The 26,633-nt window shown below is 38.5% G+C and overlaps 1 protein-coding gene across 5 annotated transcripts in view; it reads right to left on the bottom strand.

Moving 5' to 3' along the window:
• Positions 1-26,633, bottom strand: part of robo2 (roundabout, axon guidance receptor, homolog 2 (Drosophila)) — an 837,757-nt gene that overhangs the window by 71,049 nt on the left and 740,075 nt on the right. The window contains exon 23 of one of the 5 annotated variants that reach the window (XM_051926312.1): positions 8,309-9,480. The exons of the other annotated variants lie outside the window; for them this stretch is intronic. Coding sequence (XP_051782272.1) covers positions 9,449-9,480 — 32 coding nt within the window. The 3' untranslated portion in view covers positions 8,309-9,448. Of the gene's footprint in view, positions 1-8,308; positions 9,481-26,633 lie in introns of those variants that run through there. 5 annotated transcript variants of the gene reach the window in all.

Below are 26,633 nucleotides of genomic sequence, written 5' to 3'. Positions count from 1 at the left end.
TGCATTATCTTCTTAATTCTAATGGTAACTGCTCTTTAAATTTAAAGTGGCCAACTTCTACATTAGTAAGTGGTTAAGAAGGCATTTCAGTCTTTCTGTCACAATTGTAAATTATGGCGGTTTATTCCTTTTATTTAATATTTCACAAACAGAGTTGTTCTGCATAAAACATCAAGATATGTTGAGAAAGGAACTGATGAAAGAAAATTGATCAGAATCAACATTTTTCAACGCATTTATTCAAAGTTTCTGCATGAGAAGAGCATTATTTTATAGTACGAGAATGCACACTGTTGTTTTACCAGTACCAGAATAGTGTTTTGTATGAAACATCACACACACACAAGGACAGATGAGCAGAGGGAGAAAACAAAATCGGTATGAAACCCCTGCTGCACCAATAAGTAAGCCTTCTTCATTGGGTGGTGATGTCCTCATACCACCAAGCACTCCTTCTATCACCTCCTCACTCTCTTCAAAGTCTGGCTGTTCTTTCTGCCTGTAAACTTTATAATGATATGCCCAAAAGGAAGCATTTCATACTGGTCAGAAATGTAAGTGAAATATAACTACACTCTGTACATGTGAACGAAAAATTAGAATTTAAAATTAATAATAATAAAAGAAACTGAAATTTATAAGAGGGAGTGCTGTCTAGTCAGAATAGCCAAGAAAATCAAGCACCAATACTTTACCTCAGACAATAGCATCTAGTATTCAGTCCATTAGGGGAAGGATGACAGCTTCGCTAATTGATGAAAAATTCAACCACCTTTGGTCGAAAACCACTCCATGGTCAGTTCTACAGACTGATATTGAACAACTGTGTCATCAAGAAACTGACCTTTGGCAGGCTGCAGAGTTGAGGACTGAATAGCCAGACAGAGAGTCTGGATCAGGCACTTCACACATGCTATCATCAAAAGAATATTTTGAAGATGGATGATGATATTAAGTGCAGGATATGCCAGCAACAAGAAGAGCACATCAGTCATATTGTTGATTGATGCTGAGTGCTAATGCCAAAAGAATACACTCACCAACACAAGTAAATGTCTAGTTACACACACTGTTCAATGCTCTATGAGCTTGGCCTCCCATTGCTTGATCACTGGTATGCTTACCAGACTGAAAACTTCACCGAGACAAAGAACACCACTGTTATGTACAATATGACTGTGAACATCGATCATATCATTGTAGACAAACAACTGGACATCAATCGCCATGATAAAAGCAAGAGGTGATGTCTGCTCATCGATAAAGCTGTTCCAGATGTGTCTCGATGCATGCTCAATAATCCAGGTAAGGAAATTCTATCTGGACATAGTTTTTCTCATTGAAAGAGGTAGAAAAACTAAGCAAATACAAAGACCTTGAGATTGAGATCCTGCACATGTGGGACAGATACGTGATTCCGGTTATAGTTGGAGCACGTGGACCTTCTTCACTAGCCCTCCAAAAATATCTTAAAGAACTGCCAGGTAAAGCTAATGCCACCCAAGTGCAGAACATCACCCCCCTCAGAACTGCCCACATATTTTGTAATGTAAGCTGTAAGGAACCCAATGGGTTCCTGGTAAAGAACAACCAGCACAAATTTAGGAAAACAAAAATAAAATAATGATAAATACTTTTATTTATATATCGCTTTTCCCATGCTCAAAATACTAATTTGAAGCTGAACTAGAACTTCTGAGTCTTGCCATAAAATGGGCTTATTAAACGTAAGTCAGAGTACCCTCTGGTGACCTCAGACAGCATTGAAGTGCAGACCCCAATCAAGGTATCTACAGCAGCTTGTGAGTAGGCTTCTCCCTGTCTTCCTCTCGAGTAGCTGGGTACCATGGGTAAACACACAAAATGTCTTTTCTAACCCAGACAAGTTGTGCTGACCTCTAATCAGTCCTCTCTTTAGGAGAGCCAGGCACCCACATAGCATGTGCTGGGTATCCTGCACTGTAAGTACCATGTGTAGATGTTAAAAGAGATCCACCTTGAGAATCATAATCTCTTAAGTGTTTATCTGGAGGCCTCCTTTCTGGTATACCCAAAACACTTGCAGGACCTAACATCCTCCTGTAAGCATCATCTACCCTTGATATGTGTCTTGGATCGGCAGGAAACTGAAAACAATGGTGAAGCAGGTGACAAAACTTGAGATCAAAGATGTGGCACCTTAACAGGGTTAATATTAAACCCCAATCATCTCTGTGACTGGAAGGGTTGGTCAAGCAGCTGAGAATTAACTTGTTATTAACAACCAACTTCCACCCATCCATCCAAAGGACATTATTGCTGGACGGGAACCACCTTGTGAGGCAGATCTTGTTCAATAAGGACTGAGCAGGCCTATTAACATCATGGACTGGTGAATGTATCCCAGAATATATACTTGACAAGTGAGAAATAATAATAATAATCATAATAAATGCTCTAAAGTTCCCATCTTTACAGTTTAGAAATCAGAGGTTCTGTACTAGTAACTTTCCGTCCATCAATTCTCACAACTAGCTTAATCTTTCTTGGCGTTCTGGGGCCTTATTAATCATGTAATGTATTAGAAGTGTAAAATGTAAGGTTGCAAACACCAGGGCGCAAAAAGGCTGAACAGACAAATTCATTTTTAGTACACTGCATAAAACAAGAAAAAAATGATATTTCCCAGTATTTTGCCAAAGAATCACTAATGAATTAGTAAAAACACAATCTGTTAAGTATGTTTAAATCAAATGTTTTATTTAGGCAGGCAACCAATAAGCAATAGGTAACAGATGGCTAAAATATACCAATGAGACAGCTGGAGAAGAGAGAAAAAAAAATATATTAAAAATAGGAAAAAAAGATGACTTTCAAACTATTATGCTTGACCTTCTTAGTGCTCTGTACAAAGTGTAGTCATAGACGGGAACATGGATATTATTAGTCAAATAAATGCTGCGAATTTTTATTCATTTCTAAGACATGGAGTGAAATGAACATTTTGAATAGCCGTTTCAATTCCCTATTCAAGGCATTTCTCAGAATTATTAATGGTTAAAGTGGATAAATTCAAGTTTAAATAAAAAAATTTGTATTATTTTCAATTTCAGCTTTATGCTCCAACCTGTTTCTTTAAGCTTCCTTATCTATTATAAGCTCACGTTATCAGAGAGGAGCACAAAGACCAGGAGATGTTAATCATCATATCCGTCAACTCCTACTCACAGATTTAATGTCCATATTGTTCTATGTTGTAGAGTAATGTAGTAATAAGAAACACAAGAACATGCAAATTCCAAGAAGAACCACCGCTGGGAACAAGCACTGCGAATGCACCCCAACTTCTTCCAATGCAAATTGCCTCACCGGACACAAGACACAAATGAAACTTGGATGCCAGTGCATTGCAAACGCACAAACCCGTTACTTGTGACGCGGCAATTCAGAGTGGCCAATCAACCTAAACTTTCACATCTTTGGGGATAAACCAATAGTGAAACTCCATTCGGAGACAGAGATCACATGCAAGAAGCACTGGGTGCAAGGCAGGAGAGGATACGAGACCACTGCTTGGCAGGGCACTCTCACACATCCCCATATTCATTCTGATGGAGTCACCCTTTATTTTCACAAGCACATTTTTGAATGTTAGAACAAAACTGGAGTGCTCACAGGAAAACCAGGAAGACAAAGTGCGACTGTGCAAATTCCACACAGACAGACAGCCGGCCATCTGTTACCTAGACTTCATAATTTCAAATAACATTCATTTTCACACTGGATGTCTTTAATGGTAGTCAAAAGCTATAGTTAAGCCATATTAACGGTACTAACCACATTCATATGCAGTACACTATGTCCCGTAGCAATTCTAATTAGATGAGAAATAAATTAATTTAGAATATTAGTAATACACTAGACTATTAGCTTTTTGCAGAGAAATTCTCTTTACTATCCATCTTTCAATGTGCTCAGGGTTTCAATATAACTGAATCAGTGCTGGAAGCTGAAAAATATGATAAACATTGTGAGAATGCGATTTCTGGCAGCGAGAGTACAAATGAAACTCTGCGGCTGACGAGTTAATAGCACGTCATCTATCAGACTGATGAAGGTCATGTGTAGAAAGCTGCCATAGCTGGGAGGAGGCAGGAGAAGTTTGAAGAAGAAGAGCAGTCAAGGACTGAGTGAATTACAGTATTCAGTTGAATACCAAAACCGATCAGCAAACGCGAGAAGGGCAGGCGACCCTAACAACATCTGCTGAAACATAAGGTGTCATATAACTAACGCGTAAATGAATGTTATTTTCCTTCTCTTGAGGCACACACGATATTATCCCATCCAATGTCCAAATTGTTAACTACAGTTGTAATTTACACCTGCTGTATATGTTATCAAACTTAGAGCTCTGTTTCATATATTCAGAGCGAGAAGCAAACCCTGTGTGCTGATGACATTCACGCAGCAAAGTAAACAGACAGGAGACATGGTGGTATAAATTAAATATTACAATACAGTAAATATAAACCAAAGTGAGCAATGGCATGTCCTATTGTATCATACCATAAGAGATTTCAAATAATTTTAAATTATAGTGTGCCATCATAGAGAAATATTATAAATAAGATGGTAGACAATTTCAATGTTTTTACTTTAATTTGCCTGAAAAGTCCAAAAATTATAGTTATAGTCTCTTTACAAAATAATACTCTTAGTGATTACTCACTGATTTGATCACGGAGGGCTATGCTTCCACAGCTAGAGGATATTTCTAATACATGTAATATTAATACCTTTTATTTATTACTAGACAAAGAGCCTGTTTCGACAACGTGAGATGAAACGGGCACGAGTGGAATAGAAATAAGTATAAGCACCACAAACCTGATATAGGTGTATTGAATGAATGCATAATTAGGCCTCGAGCTGTAGTCGAAATCGCCTTTCAGGCCTCTAGAACTTTAATCGAAGTCGCCCTTCTCTTTGAATTTTTGCGGCCGTAAATCCGCCGCCTGCCACGATGTTGGGGTTGGATGTCGGTCGAAGTCGCCTTTCTTTTTGAATTTTCGCGGCCGTAAATCTGACGCCTGCCGCAATGTCAGTCTTGTAAGGTTTTTCAGGCAACTGAGCAGAAGGCAACTGCGCTTTCGGCTTTGGACGGACGTAAGTGAGTGAGTGAGTGAGTGAGTGAGTGAGTGAGTGAGTGAGTGAGTGAGTGAGTGAGTGAGTGAGTGAGTGAGTAGGCTGGCGAATTATATAAAAGATGACAACTGATACCTAAGGAAAGCACTTCCTATTGTGTTAGAAAACTTACTGAGGTTATGTAGCACCAGATCAGAAAAATTTTAATCCTAACACAATATATTATTAACTCATCTACTGCAAGTGGCAGAATCTCGATTATGTAAGTACCTGAACTAACAATCACTTTCAAATGTTACTAATTATTTTTCATCAGATCCATCTGTTTGTTACATGTTATATTTGTTATTTATGTTTTTAATTTAATACTCTTGCATTCTTATTAACTCTTTTAGGGCGGATGTCGACTTTTGTCGACAGGAGGGGTTGAGGGCGAATGTCGACAAAAGTCGACATCCAGTGATAGAGGGCGACAATCAGCTGTTAATGGCGACAAAACTCACTGTCACGTCGCAGGCATTCTCTCTGTGCTTGGAGGAATGCTAGACTCGTTGACTCTGCAACTAATCCTTGTGTGTGCGTGAGTTGCGAAATGTAAACAATGGCAAGATGGCATCGACATGTCACAAGGGAGCGAAGACACTCGGCAGACAATGTTTTGCGCATTATCGCGGAGTCAGACTCTGATTTTTCACAATCAGATTTTATTGACAGTGATCAGGAGATCGAACAAGAGAGTGAGAAGCTGGCATCAGCTGATTGGACACCAGCCGATGCCATGCCAGCTGATCCGCTGCCAGCTGAACGCATTCACGCAGCCGATGCATCTACGGCAAGGTTCGCGTAGGAGGAATACACAGACATTGATCCGTGGGCTACCGGACTTCACAAGACGGCATGGCTTGCTGTTGGACACGACAGATCACCAGCTGCTGAACTACTTCAGGCTGCTCTCTCCTGATGCTGCTTTTCAGCTACTGTCAGACGAGACAAACAGGTAGGCAGAGAAATATTTTGAATCGCGGGTTGCGCTTGCATCGCATTCTCGTTTTTCAAAGTGGAAACCCACAACAAAAGACGAGATGAAGCACGCTGTGGCATTACAAATAGAGATGGGACAGAACTGGTGATATAACTTCAGGGAGCATTGGTCCAAACGTGCTTTGTCCCCTGGTGGCTTTGGACAGGTTATGCAGCGTGATGATAGGTACGTGATGCTGCAAAGTTTTATTCAGAAAACTTGGTGGCAGTGGCATGGCACGATGGCAAATGGGTGACTTGTCTCTCTACAGTACACACTAACAATATATGTGAGAAAGTGCAGCAACAGACAATTGAAAAGTAGGCACCAAAGCAACACATATTGTAAGCAGTGCAATGTGGCAATGACTGAAATTGGCTGCTTTGAGCGAGATCAGGCTTTGCAGGACTTTGCTGTGTAAAATGTATGTGATATGTATGTGAAATCATAGAGTATGCAGGCTCATACAACATGCAAGACAGTAACATTTGTCAAAAGTAAATATTTTTTGTTGATTTCAATTGCTTTGTGATCTTTTTTTAAAAAAGTTAGTTTTTGGAAAAATATTCAGCCCTGGGAGAAAAGAAACAAAAAAAAATTAGCCCTAAAAGAGTTAATATAAGTCGATAATTATCTTCAATTTTGCGATCATTTTATTTGATTTTGCTGTACAGTTTTCCACGGACCCACTTGGAAACATGGTGTGTCTGTGGTCACATCGGTAAGGTTTCGACCTTGATCAGTCAGTTTCTCTTGTCGTTTTTTGGCAGTAAACGTAGCCACTCTGATCTCCCTTTGCACCAAAGAAGAGCAGCTAGCAGTGATCTACTTTTATAGGTCGAAGGTATACCAAGGGCCAAAATCCATGGAAGGCTTTCTGCACAATATGGAGACCGTGCTTTACCATGGTGGAGTGTTTTCCAATGGATTGAGAGAGGAAAGAGAGATTAGGAGCAGGCGCTGACACAGCGCATTGCCGCACCCACCACATGACAAATCAACTCAGGATCCCAGATTAGGACCTGAGTGCAGCCATGCAACGGGTGACACCCCAGCACCACAATAGTTCAGATGGATTGGAACCAGTGTGTGTTTTTTTATGGTGCCTGGAGTGCCAATTCTGCCACCAACTCCCAGGTTTTTCCCTGCAGGTTGGAAGGCCTACATGCGGGGCTGGATGCAGATTAACGTCATACCCAGGACAGGATTGAAAAATTAAAAAATGGCTGAACAAGTGTTAAGCACAAAGACAGAGCCAGACTCTTGTCCACATCCACTACCGACGACAACATTGAGTAAGTCCGCAACAATATTCTGATGAATCGACAAGGATTTTGAACCTTGGTACACTTTCAGGCCGTAAAAAGCAGAGCAATGCTCACTGCTCTTTTTTGTTGCAAACAGAGAATAGAACAGTCATGTTGATTATTGACTCACCCTTGTATTTATTGTATTTATGTATTACTCTTACTTGTCGTTCTACCATGTACTGTATTATCAATGCACTTCTGATGTTTTTGCAGTAGCGAAACTAGCAACAGATATGTTTTATAGCAACTATAAGGTATGGCTGGGAAATATGTCAGAAATTAACCAACGATAAGGAGCTCTCACCGCACCAGTTTTGCTCATGCCAGTATGATCCTTAAGAGCTCTCTCCTTCTGTATGATCTAATGAGCTGTCTCCTTAAAAAACTATAGTGCCCACTATGAGTCGTAATTGTAAGTCACGTGCTTCCGCCTTGTCCAGCCCTCACTCTTCTTTAAAAACAAACACAGGATGCCAAGCATGACAAAATTTGAATGATTATGCGGAACACAGACAGGTAAGGATGATTCTTATACAAATGAAGATGAGCTGGTATGTAATAAGATGGAGTGTCGATTTTGAACTAAATACTGAACAAACAAAAGCCAAATGTAAACTTTTTGATTCATTTTACTAATCTGATGCTTTCCAACATACCTGTTAAGTGAATCAATTTGTTTGATTAATTTGACTTATATTATTTATCAATAGCATTAATAAAACACCATCGGTGCACTCTGCATGTGTTGCATCACAAATACAAAAGAAACATGACGATAATGCATATCATATGACATTGTCCTGTTTGAAAGCACAAAGCATGACAAAAAAATAAAAATTCATAATTAAAATAAGACCATACGTGAATAATTAATTTCGTGAATCGAATAAATGAGCACCATGCATCTCATTCTTGGGTAATTTTTCAGCTTGGAAATCAAATGAATATGAATCATCTGTCTCTTTCTTGGGTAATGAATCAATATGCAAATCAAATTGAGAAGAATCGTTCACCTCGTTCTCGAGAAATGAATCGGTTCAAGAATCAAAAGAAAGAGAATCATGTGCCTCCAACTGATTCAAGGATCCAGCAACCTGGGCTGGAACTTTGCACCTAATCATTATTTAGGCAGGTAGGTCTCAGTAAATCTATGGTGCCTTTGTGGATTGTCCTTCTTCATCACCAAAGAAGTGAGGTTAAATGGTGATTCCAAACTGAATGCAGGTATGTGTGTGACTGGGCCTTAAGATGAACAGATGGCCTCTCCAAGACTCGGTGCTTCCAGGACAGGCTCTAGTCCCCCCATGACCTTAACTTGAATTAAGAGGGTCTGAAATGTTAACATTTTTGATATATGGGAGAAAACCTCCCAAAGAAAAGGCCATGTAGAGATGGAGAGAATGTGCATACTCAATGGAGATAGTAAACCAAGCCAGAATTTGAACCAAGGACACTGCAGGTGTGTGCTACAGCAGAAATCATTGCACCCCATTGTCAGATATATGAATAATAATTCAATTATTAATAAGAATCCTATTATTAATATTGTACACAAATATCACCATATAATATATTGTAAATATCATAATACTATAAAATGTACACCAGCAGATCATGTATTAATAACAGCAACAATTTTAACTTTGGTGTAGTGCTCTTCTCATTATGGCTCAGAGCACTGAAGGGACCACTGCGCACAAAAGCTATCAAACAATAAAAGTGATATAAAACACACACAAAGTTCAGGTATACAGCATAAGTGAAAATCTTTGTGTAATCAGAGAAGAGGAAAGCAAACATACTATCATAATGCCAATTCTGGAAAAAACCTGAATTCTTTGTATAAGAAGAATGTCTGACAAATACTGGACAAGCAAGTTGGCCAGCAAACCCGCCCTGCGTAGACTAACAAAGCACAAGATTGTCTAGGCAAGTGTCCCAATACTTCAATGGTGATATGTAAAATGACTGCGCAGCTCCATCTCTCAGATCAGACTATAATGAAGCCTTTTCTCCCGTCCGCTGTGATGACATGTCCAGTACAGTAGTTAGAAGTTGGTACTTGGCCAAAGGTGGAAGTGGCGCCCAAGAGACCAAAAAAAAAAAAAAAAAAGAAGATAATACAAATAAGCCAATAAGTAAAATAGTCGTAATTAAAATAATAAAATTGACATAAATTGTGAAAGGAGACATGCAATGCCATGCTAACAGCTCTAGCAGGAGTAGGCAAGGACAGAATAATGGGTGTTTAGTTGTGTTTTAAATACTGACACCAATGTTTATTTCATCGTTGTTGCCAGATTATTTCAAAGTTTAAGTTCCCTGTCACTAGCAGCTGTGCTGACTATAGATATTCGGGAGCCAATGCCAAGCTACCCTTTCATTTTTTGGCTTGCACTTCCTTTAGATGTTTTCTCCGTCTCAACTTTTGGAACAGCAAACTTACAACTCAACAGTTAATTACGATCAGAGGCAGGCTATTAAAACTATAAAACTCATGCTTCTCATACTAACCAACAACATTTATTATTATTTAATCCATTAATTCACTTTCTTATTCTTGAAATGAAAATACTGACAACTCTTAAAAAGTATCTGGGTATGATAATGGGACAACTTAGCTATTTTTCTGCCACAGAGGAATAGCAGTCAGCTAGAGAAGCACCAAGAACAGGGAGAGATAAAAATAATGTTGCATATTAACTAGCAAGGGTCTCATTGAGAAAGCTAATTAATCAAAGTCAAAATGCTGACCAACTTGTAGTCAGAAAGAAAAGAGATTTGATTTGCAAAGTGTCCAAAATATCGAACGCTGAGAATATAGTATTTTGATCTCAAATAGGGGTGTGATGATGTTCTCACACATCAGCAGGAGCTGGCTGTCATAAATAACAACAAAGCACTTGTCACAATGCTCCAAACTAGGAGTTCTTACATTTTTTAATATGAGTACCGAAAGAAGCATGTTGGTACTGTACTCGCACCCAAGAAGAGGTTTGTTACCGTTACCGCTGAGCAGGCTCCTGTCACTCATGGAGAATCCACTGTATCCACTGAACAGTATCATCTCCAGACAAAGGAGCAGCTTCAGCGACAGACTGCTGTCACTATCCTGCTCCATTGACAGACTGAGGAGATCGTTCCTCCTCCACACTATACGACTCTTCAATTCCACCCGGGGGGGGGGTAAACATTAACATTATACAAAGTTATTGTCTGTCTGTATACCTGCATTGTTATCACTCTTTAATTTAATATTGGTTTTTATCATTATGCTGCTGCTGGAGTATGTGAATTTCCCCTTGGGATTAATAAAGTATCTATCTATCTATCTATCTATCTATCTATCTATCTATCTATCTATCTATCTATCTATCTATCTATCTATCTATCTATCTATCTATCTATCTATCTATCTATCTAAACGTTTATTGTAAGCTTTAGTAAAGCCACGAGAAGTAAAGTCTTTATAGCAGGTGTGGTGTGAGGATATCATTTTTGACAGGGCAGTACAAACGGCCACTTAACTTAATCACTTGGCTAATGGTGCCGGGTAAGTTATAAAGTACTGAAAAAATAGTTAAACTGTGCACTTTTCTTTCCTTATTTAAATAGCGTTATTTGTTTTTATAATGTTTTCAAACGAGATTCACCATTAATAAAATATTCTTATAAATGAGTTCACATATTGTTTGGTAAATTCCTGTAATCATTTGACGGTGAATGTGGAGAACTCCACTCTATAGCCCATCTGCCTCTTGATATTCTCTGCTATTATTACAGTTCTTGATGGTCCAACAAACACATCCTTCACACTAAAGGTAGATTAAAAATTATTGAACAACTTAAAAATAATGTTACAAATAACATGTAAAACCTATTACAAAATCCTTTCTTCACTTCAGTTACAGATTTGGATTCAATGTGCACCGTGATGGAGAACATGTGATGAGGCACCAACCAGTTGTCCATGACCATAGAAACTGCATTTAGCATATAACACTGGCACAAGATTATATATATATATATATATATATATATATATATATATATATATATATATATATATATATATATATAGTGGGATATGGCCGGCCATTCATCCCGGCCAATACCCCCAGGCCGCTAGATGGAGCCCTCCTTACAACGTGGAGATGCCCCGAATTCCAGCAGGGCATCATGGACTATGGAGTTTTAATACATCTTCTGGATAATGTCGGGGTCGCCGGGGGACGCTGCAGGGAGACATAGAGATGTTTATCTTCCATACAGCCGGGAAGTAAATCCCAGTAATGAAGAAAAGAAGTTTTTACCTGACCCAGAAGTGATAGAAGTCACATGGACTGAGGGACAGAAACACTTCCAGGTCATGGACTATAAAAGGACCATGGGAAATCCCAGACAGCGAGCTAAGTTGGGAGGCAGGGTGGCTAAGCGTCTGGGAGTGGAGGATTGAGTATTGTGTATTGGTTATTGATTAGTAATTTGTTTATTGTTTGAGTATTGTGGAGAGTAGGGTACTTTGTGCACTTATTCATAATAATAAATATTCATTTTGGACTTTTATCTGGTGTCTGACGTCTGGTCTGAGGGTTCAAGGGGTCGACAGTGCCTCTATTTGTCACAATATATATATATATATATATATATATATATATATATATATATATATATATATATATATATATATATACAGTCATATGAAAAAGTTTGGGAACCCCTCTCAGTCTGCATAATAATTAATAATTGACTTTCAACAAAAAAGATAACAGTGGTATGTCTTTCATTTCCTGGGAACATCTGAGTGCTGGGGTGTTTTCCGAACAAAGATTTTTAGTGAAGCAGTATTTAGTTGTATGAAATTAAATCACATGTGAAAAACTGGCTGTGCAAAAGTTTGGGTCCCCTTGTAATTTTGCTGATTTGAATGCCTGTCACTGCTCAATGCTGATTACTTACAACACCAAATTGGTTGGATGAGCTCATTAAGCCTTGACCTTCATAGACAGGTGTGTCCAATCATGAGATATAAAGGTATTTAAGGTGGTCAATTGCAAGTTGTGCTTCCCTTTGACTCTCCCCTGAAGAGTGACAGCATGGGATCCTCAAAGCAACTCTCCAAAGATTCAATCAAAGATTGTTCAGTCTCCTGGTTTAGGGGAATTCTACAAAAAGCTATCTCAGAGGTTTAAACTGTCAGTTTCAACCTTAAGGAATGGAATCAGGAAATGGAAGGCCACAGGCACAGTTGCTGTTAAACTCAGGTCTGGCAGGCCAAGAAAAATACAGGAGCGGCATATGCACAGGATTGTGAGAATGGTTACAGCTATTAGCTAACCAAACAATCCTGATGGACCTAAGGGTCCAAACTTCTTAGGTTCATATCCGCATATCCATGTCAGAGTTATGGGAAATCAATGCCTGGCAATGCCATGTGCAAGACAAGAGCCAATCCTGGATAAGAGTGGGAAACGTGCAAAACAGAATTTCATACTAAGTTTGAACTTGACAACGCTAACCACTGTTCCAACCAACATAAAGCATCACCACATTTAACATATTAATGAAAAGATACTATTTTGAATGCCACAAATATCTGTTATAAAAATGGTATTACATTACTTAACATCTCAGCCAATGTTGCACAGCGTATTAGTACAATTATTCAGTAGGAATAAAATTACTTAATAAATTGCGATTTTGTTGCTGAAGACAATTAGACGCAAGCACACTGAAATATTATAAAGCTGAATTATTATAAAGAGTAGTTTGCTAAATACTGTATGTCTGAGTACAAAATGATAGAATTGATCATCACAACAACTTTGTAACTGTAGAAAAACATAATCCAGTGGAAGTAATTAAAGGATATCTGTATTAATGAAGAAATGCGCTTATGGAAGTAACAAATGGCTCTCTAAATCCAAATCAATGTGAAAGCTGCATATGTAAAGCCTCTAATCAGAGGGATGCCAATATCATATTCACACTTTTCTAAAAAATCATTAATGAGTGTAAATATGGCAGTGAGACTAATGCTGATTTATTATGATAAACAAAAATGCCTTGTGGATTCCTACTTTGCTGTGCCTAAAGTTCTGACTTTATGCAATCCACAGTTAACAGCAACTTATAAACATGTATGGAAAGACAGCAGTTGTGTACATAATGAGGTTCATATCAAAATTAAAGCCCATACCATAATTACCAAGAATATGCATGAAGGCGGTGGGTGTAACGGAGCAAGAATGCAGAGGACAGCAAGATATGGAAAAACAGGAGCAGTTTAAAGAAGAAGACGAAGATGCAAGGCAATCTTGTCCTGAATGGTATTGTAGTACTAGTTCCACTTATAACGTCACACCTGAATGAAAACTGACCTCATTTGTCTGACTTACTGTACATTTACATAGTTCATTAGGCTAAAATGGCCAATAAAGTGCAGTGATTGAATGTCTTTTGAAAGATGAAATCCCAGTGACTGACACTTGTGCACGATTTCAGCATACCTATGAAGATTACCGTATGTGTGTTAGTAGTATAAGATGACTGGCAAATTACTTTAATTATGGGGACACAGCCTTGTAGCTTAAAGTATTATTTTAAGACAACTATTATTCTGAAATGCTCTGTGCAGACCGCACAGGACAGCAATCACTTTGAACAGAAGATGGATCTGACAAAATAACTAGACAACACACAAGAAAACACAGCCCAGGGCATGGACATACATAAGAACATAAGAAATTTGACAAACGGAGAAGGACGTTCACTCCATCAAGTTTGTTTACTTAGCTAATAGCTACTGTATGCTGTCCCAATATCTCATCCAGAAGGTTTCTCTTTCAACTACATGACTTTGTAGTTTATTTCAGACTAGCCATGTTACCTGCCAAAGACAAATAATGGAATAAACTAAAAATAATTTGCTATCTTTTGCCTTATGTGTACCCTCAGCAACTTATCTCAGTATCCTATTGTGTCTGAACCTCTTCTGACTGGCGCTCTCTCTCTTGCGCTTATTACTGTAAACCCTGCTTCTCAGATGATGTCATTTCAAGACACCTTGCTCACCTACTGTCTGCTTTTATAATCCCCATCTTTGAAGGCGACTCTCACCGTGCCACCAATGCCTTTACTCCTCCTCATGTGTCTCACACTCTCATTTCCTTTTTCGTTGCATCACCAAAGCTAAACTGACCAATCACACTAAAGCCAAACTGGCCAATCAGATTACTCATAGGAACCAGACACACACACACACAGACCTTAGTGTTTTATCATATAATAGATGCCCATAACACTTTGAGTAAAGAAGTGCTTCCTGAGGTCAGCCTAAACGCACTTCCCTTAAATTTCCACTGGTGTCCTCAAGAATATGATTCAATATGATTTAAAAATTTTGAAGACCTGGGGGGTATTTTTTGTATGTGGATTACTCGCTTAGCCGGATGTAATTGTTGACGATTTGGCCTGAACCTGGATCTGTCAGTTTTTCGAAACTCTTTCTGGAAGTGTTGTCATAGCAACACATCCTACAGGTGTGTTCTCAGTAAACAAGGATTAGTTTACACATGTAATCAGTGATGGTGCGTGGAAGTCATCCAGTCATGGCTTTGCCGTTCATGAATGAGCGACCAATTGATATTGGTGCGCAATTTATACGAAGAGAATTTCATATAGAAAGGGTTTTGCACGATCGGCAAGATCCTTTATTGCTCCCGGAGGAAATTCTGTACGAAAGATACCGCTTTAGCCGAGGGGGAATATTGTACCTCAAAGATTTATTAGCTCCGTATATTCGAAGTCAAACTCAGTGAAGTCGGGCTCTCACAACCACACAGACAGTATGCATTGCTTTGAGGTTTCTTGCAAGCGACACTTTTTTATATACTGTAGGCAATGCGGAAAATCTAACTAAAAGTGCAGTTTGCCAGGCAATTCGTAAAGTCTGTTTGGTTCTGAAACATTTCCTTCAGGTTTTCATTGTGTTTCCTGGACACCTACGTGTGCAGACAAAAGAGGCGCTTCATGCCATTGCAGGTATTCCATAAAGTATCTCACAATCAGCCTAACATTCTCATTACCCAGGGTTTCCAAATGTGATTGGGGAACATGGGACTGATCACAGTGGAGTTTGATCAAACATTATTTGGAAAATGTACTATTCCTCCTGATGAATAATCAGACATAGTGTCTTCATCAAATATTTGACCTTCGTCAATATCTCGTTGGTCAGACACAGGTTCTAGGGATATGACATTCCCTGCAACTGACCCAACAAAAAAAAGGGTATATGGTACATACCTATGGCACACATTGAGGACAAATATATGCAATGACCATCCTTTACCTGAAATGAAGTGACCACTGCATCCTGCCACTGGTTCTGAGGAGGAGCTTCCCCGTGGAATGCCCTCAGAAACAGGGCGATGGGCATTTTGCTGGAGAGCCAACTCTTCTGCAGGGGTTAGGTCTGGACCACGTGGACCTCCACCTGTTTTTGCTTGTCTGCCTTCTTATTAGCTTTAAAATGAATGTTCTTTACATTGTATATGATTCTTTATGTCATCAATTCTTTAAATAGTTATATACCAATATTTACTAGTTTGAAGTATATTCTTGTACTTCACTTTGACCTGTTCCCGTGTTCTCCTTGTGCTCACGTTTGATCTGGAATTATGACATAATAAATAATAATTAATCTGACACATTGGAAATGAAACGCTGCTTTCAGTAAGTACAATGCACACACATTTAATTTGTCGGCCACTTTTTGCCAGCCGTCTTTTCTGGTTTGGGCTGCTTTTGCAGTGTTACCCCTTGTGCATATTAAATCTTGAAACTCTTCATGTCCTTCGAATGAAAGGTCCTGCTCCGCTTGTGTGAAAAAAAAAAATGCGCCCGTTCTTTCGTCATTTTGTTACAGCCTATCAAAGACTTGCTGATCATGTTTTCTAGACTCAATATATATGGGCTTTTCAATCAGCGCGGGCGTGCGCATTCATCTCGTGTGATTAGATCCAGCTAGACTAATCTACTACACGGCTGCGTTTGAAAAACCGAATTATCTGGATGAGTTTCACTGGCATTAACTCATCCAAGATGAGGCATCTGATCTCGGATGGTTTAAGCGACGTACGAAAAATACCCCCTGGATTAGACAAGAACCAATAGTATAAAGTCATCACAAGAGTGTCACAAACTAATATAATGAAAAAACCCAAAATGCTTAGATGTAAATCTAATGTTTAGGTCATGGGGGAAGAAAAGGGGGCATAGGTAATAAGTAAAAAAGGGTCAGGAAACAGTTCAAAACCGGAGATTCTTTTAAATACTCAAACAATATACGCAAACTTCAAAGATGAGCGCTCCATGCTGCCAGCTTATTTATAAGTCATAAGGCTGATGATATCACCCTGCACAACCTGTGAATGTGTCGATAACTATGGGTGCCCACCATAATGGCAACCATAACAAATGGCACCACAGGAGAACTTGCTTAATTTTCACCACTATTCAAAATGTGTCTGATTCAAAAATTAATGTGTCAACCATATTCTTTGAGCCTATAAAACCCCACAAATTGAGTCTCTATTAGTTTTAGAGGCCAAGGAGAAATAATGAAAAATTAAAAATTGGGGGAAGAGTGTATTACATGTATTTATTAGTTTGATTGGATTTTATCTAGGTGGGATTTCCTTTGTTATTTGAAAGTTTTTGACTCTTCATTTTTACTGGTTAAAAATAAATACAAATTTGACCAAGAAAAATAGATAGATAGATAGATAGATAGATAGATAGATAGATAGATAGATAGATAGATAGATAGATAGATAGATAGATAGATAGAAATGAAAGGCACTATATAAGATAGATAGATTGATACCAGATCATAACACTGTGTGTGTGTGTGTGTGTATGTATGAATGACTTGGTGTGTTCTGTTAGGCTGCTATATCAAGATACCAACAATAACATTTATTTCTAGAGCACGTTTTCATACAAATGATGTAACTCAAAGTGCTTTACAAGATGAAGAAAGAAAAAATATACAAATAAGATTAGGCAATACTAATTAACAAAGAATAAAGTAAGGGCCGATGGCCAGGGAGGACAGTCTAAAACAAATAAAATTCCAGAGGGCTATAGAAAAAAACAAAATCTGCAGGGGTTCCGAGGCCACAAGACCCCCTCTAGGAATTCTACCTAACATAAATGATTTAAATCAGTCCTCATGGTTTTCAGGCTTCACATGGAAGAATTAGACGATGATGGTCATTTGGACCTCTGGCCTTCAGTCCATCAATGTATAAGTGTATGCAGATCAGTGTGTACTGGTTAACTAAGTTAAATAAGCTAAAGAAATTTTGACTGTGAGGTAACCCACTAACAAAGAAGGGGCTCCTCTGCCTCCACTGTTGTCAGCAGCATTACTGAATGCAGGTACTGTAATAGTATCATTCTCTTTTTCACACTAGAATCCCTGAAGCCTAGGGTAAATACAGTATATGGTTCAGGAAATAAGGGAAAGTGTGGAATATCACAAAAGGTTTTGCCCACTGAATTTCACTCTTGCTGAAAGAAAAGAATAACATTTCTCAATAAAACATTTCCTCGTAACTACTTTTGAAAGACATGATTTTCTTCATAGAACATGGTCCATTCAGATTTAATGTCCCCAATCTCTCTCTCGAGATGCAAGAGAAATTCAATCCAGAGGTGCAAATTGAAGATCACACAGACATGAGCCTCTGGTACATGTTCCCTGCACACAGTCACTATGCATTTGGGACTGCCAGGTCTGTCTGGCACCTTCCCCTCCATCTGATCCAACTCATAACCAGGTAGTGATTGGTTGACAGCTCAGCTCCTGGCTTCACCTGAGTGTCCAAGACATACAGTCACATAGACATTTGGTATGAACCACTGCTTCTCTGCATTGAAAGAATCTTGTTGAGGTGGTTCAGGCATCTGACAGGAGAACTCCTGGATGCATCTCGGGGCACTCCTAGGGCATGCTGGAGAGCTGGTCTAAATATACTTCGGTATCCCTCTGGAAGGGTTAGAGGAGATGGCAGTAAAAAGGCATCTTTGCTTAGACTGCTTTCCTCCGTGACCTGGACCCGATAGAAAATGTATGGATGAATGGACTTTCTTCACCTCTTATGAAAACTAAGTTCATCACTTGGCTTTGGTTGACATTAATCTCTACCACAAGAGGATCTTCAGAATTCTATAACTGCGTTAATCAAGACGGAACCATTAGGAGAAATAAAGATACAAAAAATTGGTTACCTATTAGTACCTTTATTGAATATGCTTATTACTTTTGATATAACTCTTGTATAAATTAGTAATATATACTGTATGTTAATATCAGGTGCAAAATTCAAAATCACATGCAGCTGGTGTTAAGCCTTTTTATTTTAAATGGAAAAATTGATGAGCGCTTCTATAAGTAGGGCCTTGTGATTAACTTGTGCCCTCTGCCTTGCTGCCAAAGGTACCAAGATAGGCTCTGGCACCACGCGGCCTTGGATCTAGTCAGTTTGAGAATACTATAATGTTTTGTAAGTACTCACACATTTTAGACAGGTAATAAAACCAATTTACCATTTTAATGTGAATGTGATAAAATTCATGCTATAGACAGCAGGTTAAAGATTTTTTATATTTCAGTTCTTGAGGCAACCTGAATAGATAAAGCATCTCAGACCAGCCATCCATCATAAGCACATTAAATCTTCAACAGAAAGAATGAGGCGAATGTTTGAAATGTAAGAACAAAAGGAAAACTAGAGGCGTTTTTGGGCTGCAGTGATGTTCTACTATTATCTCATAAAAATAAAGTGTTTTTGGTACAAGCCAATAAATGTTTCAATAGGGAAAACCTGTTTGACTGGCTGTCATCTGCAGACCTTGTTTGAAAATGAAGAATTCTGGCTTCATTTTGACATTTACAGCAGGCTTTCGCTGTGGTTTTATCTGTAGCACTTAAATGTTTTATCATTCCACTGAATGGAAAACCAATTTTGTATTATTCTTTTATTAAACTCAATCTGATGTCTTTAGCTTTTTTTCAAATCGTACATTACAGCAGTGAAACTGCCAGGAGATGGAGAATGTGCTTGACAGAATGCAAGGAACTGACAAAATACTCTAAAATAAAACAACCTTGTGGACAATGGATAGCATGGCATCAATCCATTTTAAAAAGAAGAGAAAGTTACTGTCAGTGCAGACAAGTGCCGGAGAGCGATGTCAGCATTGTGTTTTTGGACCACATTGGTTCTCAAGAACTTATTGTATGAATTGCTCTTTTTACCAGAATAAGCTTACTACTTTTGAAGACTCTTTTGTGTTAATGAACTGTTGATTACCCTAAACAAACATAATTTGTCAAAGGATATATATTTTCTAAAAGAAAGATGCAACGAGACAATTCCTGAGGAATCTACAATACATTCAGTAAGCATCACATAGTCTCTAAAAATATCTCTCCTTTAGCTCATAGCAATACAGCGAAGATCACATAACTGCAAAATAATCTTATCTGCAATGTGTGCCAGTTAGTGCCTGGAGAGATCAAAAATGAGACTAAAGTGTCTGGGTGCTGCCCAAATAAAGCAATCCCGGTAGGAACTGCATTATTCATCAGTCCACAGTGACCCCTGTGGCAAACCACAGGGTGGATATCTTTGCTGGCAGGTGATGACAAGCAAAGTCATGCAAACATCTAAAGCTTTTTGTGCCAGAAGGTAGATCACAGTATTACGGAATTGGAAATTAGGTAAAAAAAAAAATGTCTTAAAAAAAATGTGATAGCCTTCTTGTTGTTTCATACTATTTGTTCCGGATTAAAAAAAAAAAAAGACAATTATTTCATTTCATGCTCTTCAGAAAATTCTAAACAAAGCCATCTTTAAACACTTTAAACAGGCTGTCAAATGCATATTTCTGTGTATACACTATAGAGTTCTGCCAATAAACTGCACTTAAGGTCTGCCAAAGAAAACAGAACATTCTTGGAAATTCAACACTGGGACTGATTTTCCAGTCTCTGTAGCCATGTGATCACTGCATGTCCCGTTCTTATATTCTTATATGCTACTTATGCTTTTTTCTATATTTGCCAAGTTATTTTTCTTTTCTTTTTCAAAAAAAAATATTCCAAATAGAAATGCACACTGGTAATTTTGTGCCAGTTTTTGCATGTCTTAAAATTTTTAATGTCTCACAAATATGGTTGCGAGACACGGACACTATGTGACATGTGACAGTGACATGAGACGAAGGCATTAGACTCTTTCTTCGAAACTGCTGGTTTGACTTTGTGTCGAATGAGCGGTCGCTCATGGAGTCCCAAATGAGGCACATTACCTGCATTGTGAGGGAGTATCAGTTACTGTACATGTGGCGCAATTCCCCCCGAGGGTGATCCAGTTCGCAGGATTCTCATTGTTGAGGACCCAAGTGGCTAGACCAGGCCAAGGGGATGCCCATGTAACACCTGGCTGCGGCAGATAGAAGGTCATTTCCAAAGGGTGGGACTGGACCTCGTGTCTGCCATGGGGGGGTTGCCAACCAGGTTCCTGAGCTGTTTCGTCGTGTAGTGGGTGTGGCAACATGCACCAGTGCATGCTCCCCGACCTGACCTGACCTTAAATTTGTAATGAATATTTGTTGTTTCTAGTTCAGCAGCCACAAGATCTCAGCTTTTCTTAATCTGGATATGTTTGTCATTGTACTGTCCATTTTTTTTACTTTCATAAACATAAGAGACGTGTCTTCAGTATAACTTAGAGGAACATATGCTTTATGTTTTTCTGTAAAATGTACATTCATCATGATTTTCTTTGATCTGGTGTGCTACGAAGATTCCCCCAAGAGAAGCTCACCAAAACAGCAAGTTGATTAAGAATGCATGCTTAGTTATGGGAAGCCCTCTGGACCTGCTGGAGGTAGTAGTGGAGGAGAGAATGATGACAAAATTGAGTGCCATTGTGATCAATGCCGCACATGACACATGACACACTAGCATTGTGAACTTTCAGCCAATAAATTATTCAGCAGAAGAGTGGAAGAAACCCTCTTGGGGCCCATTCATATGAAAAGAATTACAATTGTACTGTATAATGCCTAACTGGGACTGATCTTTTCATCTTTAGCCAAGTCAGACATTTTCTTTCTTTTGGGGCAAATTTTATAACTGACACTTCAGAGTCTGGTGAATGTTTACTCCCACAGCTATGCACACAACTGTACTTATCAATAGCACCTGATGACCCTGACTCTGTTGATTCACTGACACAATGTCTTACTTGTGTTTCTGAATGGATGAGTAGTAATTTTCTTAAACTAAATAAAGAGAAAACTGAAATTTTAGTGATTGACTATAATGGATATAATGAGGTTATTAGAAATAAACTTGATGCATTAGGATTAAAAGTCAAGAAGGAGGTAAAGAATTTAAGGGTTACTGTTGACTGTGACCTGAATTTTAAATCACATATTAATCAGATCACTAGGACAGCAATTTTTCACTTAAGAAATATAACAAATGTTAGACCTCTTATATCATTGAAAGTGCTGAGAAATTAGTTCACTCTTTTGTTTTCAGTCGGCTAGATTACTGTAATGCTCTCCTCTTAGGACTACCCAAAAAAGACATCAATTGATTGCAACGAGTGCAGAATGCAGCTTCTAGAATCTTAACTAGGAAAAGAAAATCCGAGCACATCTCTCCAGTTTTGATGTCACTACATTGGTTACCCATGTCATTTAGAATTGACTTTAAAATACTGCTTATGGTTTAAAAAAGCCTTAAATAATCTCCATCTCCATCTTATATTTCGGAATGTCTTACACCATGCACTTCAGATGGTAACCTTAGATCTTCAAATGAGTGTCTGCTTAGAATTCCAAAGCTAAACTTAAAAGAAGTGCTGCTGTTATGCACCTAAAATCTGGAATAGCTTGCCAATAAGAATTCGCCAGGCTAATACAGTGGAGCACTTTAAAACACTGCTAAAAACAAATTACTTTAACATGGCTTTCTCATAGCTTCATTTAAGTTTAATCCTGATGCTCTGTATATTAAATTAATAATCATTATTATTCATGGTGGCTCCAAAATCCGTACTAACCTCTACTTTCTCTTTTGTTCTTTTTCCGGTTTTCTGTGGTGGTGATCTGCACCACCACCTAATCAAAGCACCGTGATGTCCCTACATTAATGGATTAAAGACCAGAATTCCACATGACCATCATCATCAAGTCCTTCCATGAGAACCCCGAATACCATGAGGACTGATTGAGGTCATTTATGGTAGGTAGAATGCCCAGAGGGGGCTTGGTGGTCTCGTGGCCTGCAGCCCCTGCAGATTTTATTTTTTTCTCCAGCCGTCTGGAGTTTTTTTGTTTTTTCTGTCCTCCGTGGCCATCACTCCTTACTTTTATTCTTTGTTAATCAGTGTTCTCATATTTTAATTCTTATTTTGCCTTTTTTTTTCTCTTTCTTCATCATGTAAAGCACTTTGAGCTACATTATTTGTATGAAAATGTGCTATATAAATAAATGCTGTTGTTGTTGTTACTGAGCTAACCAGAAGAAGCACATAAAGTATGAAAGAAAAACAAATAAAAATTAACTACCAAAATCCTAATGACAGACAAGAATCGAAGTCAAGAAAACAAGCAGAAAGGTCCTTCTAATGTCTCCTCTTAATCTTCTTTTTCTTAAACTGTAAAGGCTCAGCTCTTTTAATCTTTCCTCATAACTCATCCCCTGTCGCCCTGAATCAGCCGAGTTGCTCTTCTCTGGACTTTTTCTAGTGCTGTTATGTCCTTTTTTTGTAGCTTGGATACCAAAACTGCATACAGCACTCCAGATAAGGCCTCACTGGTGTGTTATAAAGCTTGAGCAGAACCTCCTGTGACTTGTACTCCACACATCAAGGCTCTATATAACCTAACATTCTGTTAGCCTTCTTAGTGGCAATAACTGAAATGAAAGAAGAAGCACCAGATAAAAAGGCATGATATTACCCATGATACATTTTGTGTTATTTTGTCAGCTCCTCGTTTTTTTGGGGCCTGTTCTGGCTAAAGCCAGCAGGTACTATTTGGGGCCTAGCTGAGTTTAGGTGAGGTTCTACTGGGTAGACCAGTGAACATCTTGGCCTGCTTTAATAGCTTCTTTTGGAGATCTCACAACCATTTTGCTGCTGTAAAAACTCCACAGCTTTTTTGTTTTTTATTTGTTTCTTTTATATTTTGTTTTCTGATTTTTGGATACCTTTGTCTGTAATTGTTTGCCTTTGCACTGACCTCCTGCCTGCCTTCTTGATTACTGTTTTTTTGGACTCTGAACTTGTAGATAACATTTATTTTACTGTTCGCTATACCTGTTTCTCTGTTGGCTCACCATAATCTGTATTCCACTCTGACTGTGTGCAGTAGGTCATGCTTTACAGGACACCATGCTGTGATGTGATATGGCCAGACAGCTTGGTTCTTCCTTCAGGAGGGCTGGCGCTTGGAGGCTTTGCTACAGGAGCTAACATTTCTATGAGCATGTCTGTGTGTGGCACTTAGCTAACAGCTGCCATGATGTTACAGGGTGTATCATTTACTATAAAAATATGCTGCGTTGTAATGATGGCTCAAACAATATGGTAAAAAAAAAAAAGAATAAGCAAGCAAAGAAATGCACTTTTTGTTTGCCCCCAAAGGAAATTTGGCTTTTGACAGAAGCTCTTTAAATAAATAAAATAGATTGAATAAAACAGTATTATTTTCTAGTAATAACAACATGCCCTATGGTGGACTGGCATTTCACAGGATTGGCTTTCCTGCCTCTCCCCAATGCTGCTTCTAGTTCCCTATAACCTTTAATTAGGGTAAGCTGGTTGAAAAATGGACGGATGGATAATGACGTTAGCAATAATGATCATTATCAAAAATATGTTCAATAAATGGATTTAAATTAAAAAGAAAATCTTTGCACACGTTCCTTCTCACAGACATTTCAAAAGCTGCCTAAACATGAGGTCCCTTAATTCGAAACAAAATGTTTAAGTCACCCACTTTGGTTGACATCCAAAATTTACTTAAGAAGGAAAGTACTTGCAACTGGAAAAGTTCATTTACTGTATGTTTTGAAGAGCTTGTTCAAAGATGACACATGCTTTGAGACAAACTTAAATAGTGAAGCACTTCACTAGCTGAATCAATGAGATCATTTCCTATTTTACTTTTAATGGTTACCAGCTACAATAAAACTTGTGTGCAGAGAATTGCAATGTCATTTATAGGACACAGAGGCCTTGTGTAATCTTGTTACAAGGCACTGCTTTAACTGGTTTCTAATCCAATACATATCAAGCCATTACACTCATAAGGTAGATCTTTTATTTGATTTATGCTGACACTTTTATGCTGTCTTTACTTGCTTACAACTTCCTATAGGTTACAATGGCCCCATTGCTCTCTGACGGAAATAAATAAATATGTCCATAAAGATAATGGAATTTATTAATAAAAACATATATAAGGCTTTTTTTGTATTTTTAATCAGTTTTACAACGATGAGAATTTTCTCCAATTTAAAAATATACTGTATACAAATTTTAATGTATAAATGAAATATTTGGATGTGATTGGTTTACCAGAGAACTCTCCATTTAAATATACTCTAGTCTGTTTAGTGGCCATTTGCTGTTTAGATATTACAATATTTTGTTCCTACCCCTTCTCGTTATGTCCTCACTGGGACAGGCAGGTAACTCCTCATATCGAAAAGTGTCTTATTCTCTTTTCCCAGTGAAAGATCAGAAGCCGCAAAGCAACGCCCAGGAAGGTCACTGGAAGAGCAAGATACACAGAGACTGGCCAATGAGGGCAACACAGGAGAAGAACAGTGTTACACACGTGCGAATAGGACGGAGCTGTATGGACCAAGTAAGAGTAATATTCAGGGGGTGGGTGGGTGGGTGCGATAACCTTTCTTCTATTGTGTCTGCAGACAAAAAACAGGAAAACCTGTCTGATCCAAGTCTGAAGACATCACTTCCAGTTCCAGCGCCCAGAAGGACGTCAGTTCCGGGTTCACTATGTCACTTCCTGTCTGGACATTTAAAACCGCCATCTTTTCCAACCATCTTCAGTTCAGTTATGGACTCCAATCCATGCACATCAGTGCTCTTTTCAGACCCTTTCTGCAGCCAGTGAAGTTATACGGGTGGCTGCCCCAAACCTTTTTGAGTGTGTCGAGTCTAATCATTTCACAACAGCAAACGTCCTTCAGGTAAACTGAACCAAAAACCTCATTAAAACAGGAAGGTCCTCAGTCTGTTCACTTCCTGCAAGACAAGGAGAAGGAACTTCACCCTGTAGTTTCTTCATATTTAGAGCCAGAATATTTTTACCATCAACAGTTTTTAAAGACACATACTCATGCCAGTTCATGCCTACCACATAATTCACATAAGTCTTCTCTCATAATGAAATTGCGTCTCTGCTATGCTGAAATGAATGATACAGCAGAAGTTGAAGGTCAGACAAAGGGGTGTTTCGAGGATTTGCAGACATCAGGAAGTGAGCAACCTCCATGATTGTCTGTGCATTAAAAATCAAACCTTAGGGTTTCATGTGCATTCTTAAACATAAATAAAATCAACAATGAGATGAATGTTTCCTATGGAGTTTTGTGCACAACCTTACATACATTCAAATAACAAACTAACAGCATGTATCAGTTGATATTTCATAGAGAGAGTAGAGTAGAGGTTGGGAGCATGCGCAGATTGCAGCACGCTGACGTGTCATATATGATGGACAACAAGATCAGGGACCATAAAATACGTATACAGTGGCCAAAAATGATCAAGGGCTTGGCGCAACAGATCAGGGGCTTAAACCTCTGAAGCATCCCCTTCCCAACAACACTTGTCAGGCATTAATTACATTCATTTTAATAACAACAGAATTATGACTAACATTGACGTATTGAACTAATTTATTAAAAACGTGTGCTGATTTCCAAAGTCTTTTGCACCCACTATAAGAAACAGGCAAGTCAGTACGGTTTGTAAAATGGATGGCAGTGAGACATGCACAGAGTGGATAGTTAATATAATAACTGGTTTGAATTCTCAATACAATCCTGGCAC

This window comes from Erpetoichthys calabaricus, chromosome 4 (assembly GCF_900747795.2).
Source record: "Erpetoichthys calabaricus chromosome 4, fErpCal1.3, whole genome shotgun sequence".
Classification (NCBI taxonomy): domain Eukaryota; kingdom Metazoa; phylum Chordata; class Cladistia; order Polypteriformes; family Polypteridae; genus Erpetoichthys; species Erpetoichthys calabaricus.
Note: the sequence above shows the minus strand (reverse complement) of the source record. Positions and strands in the feature narration are given on the sequence as shown.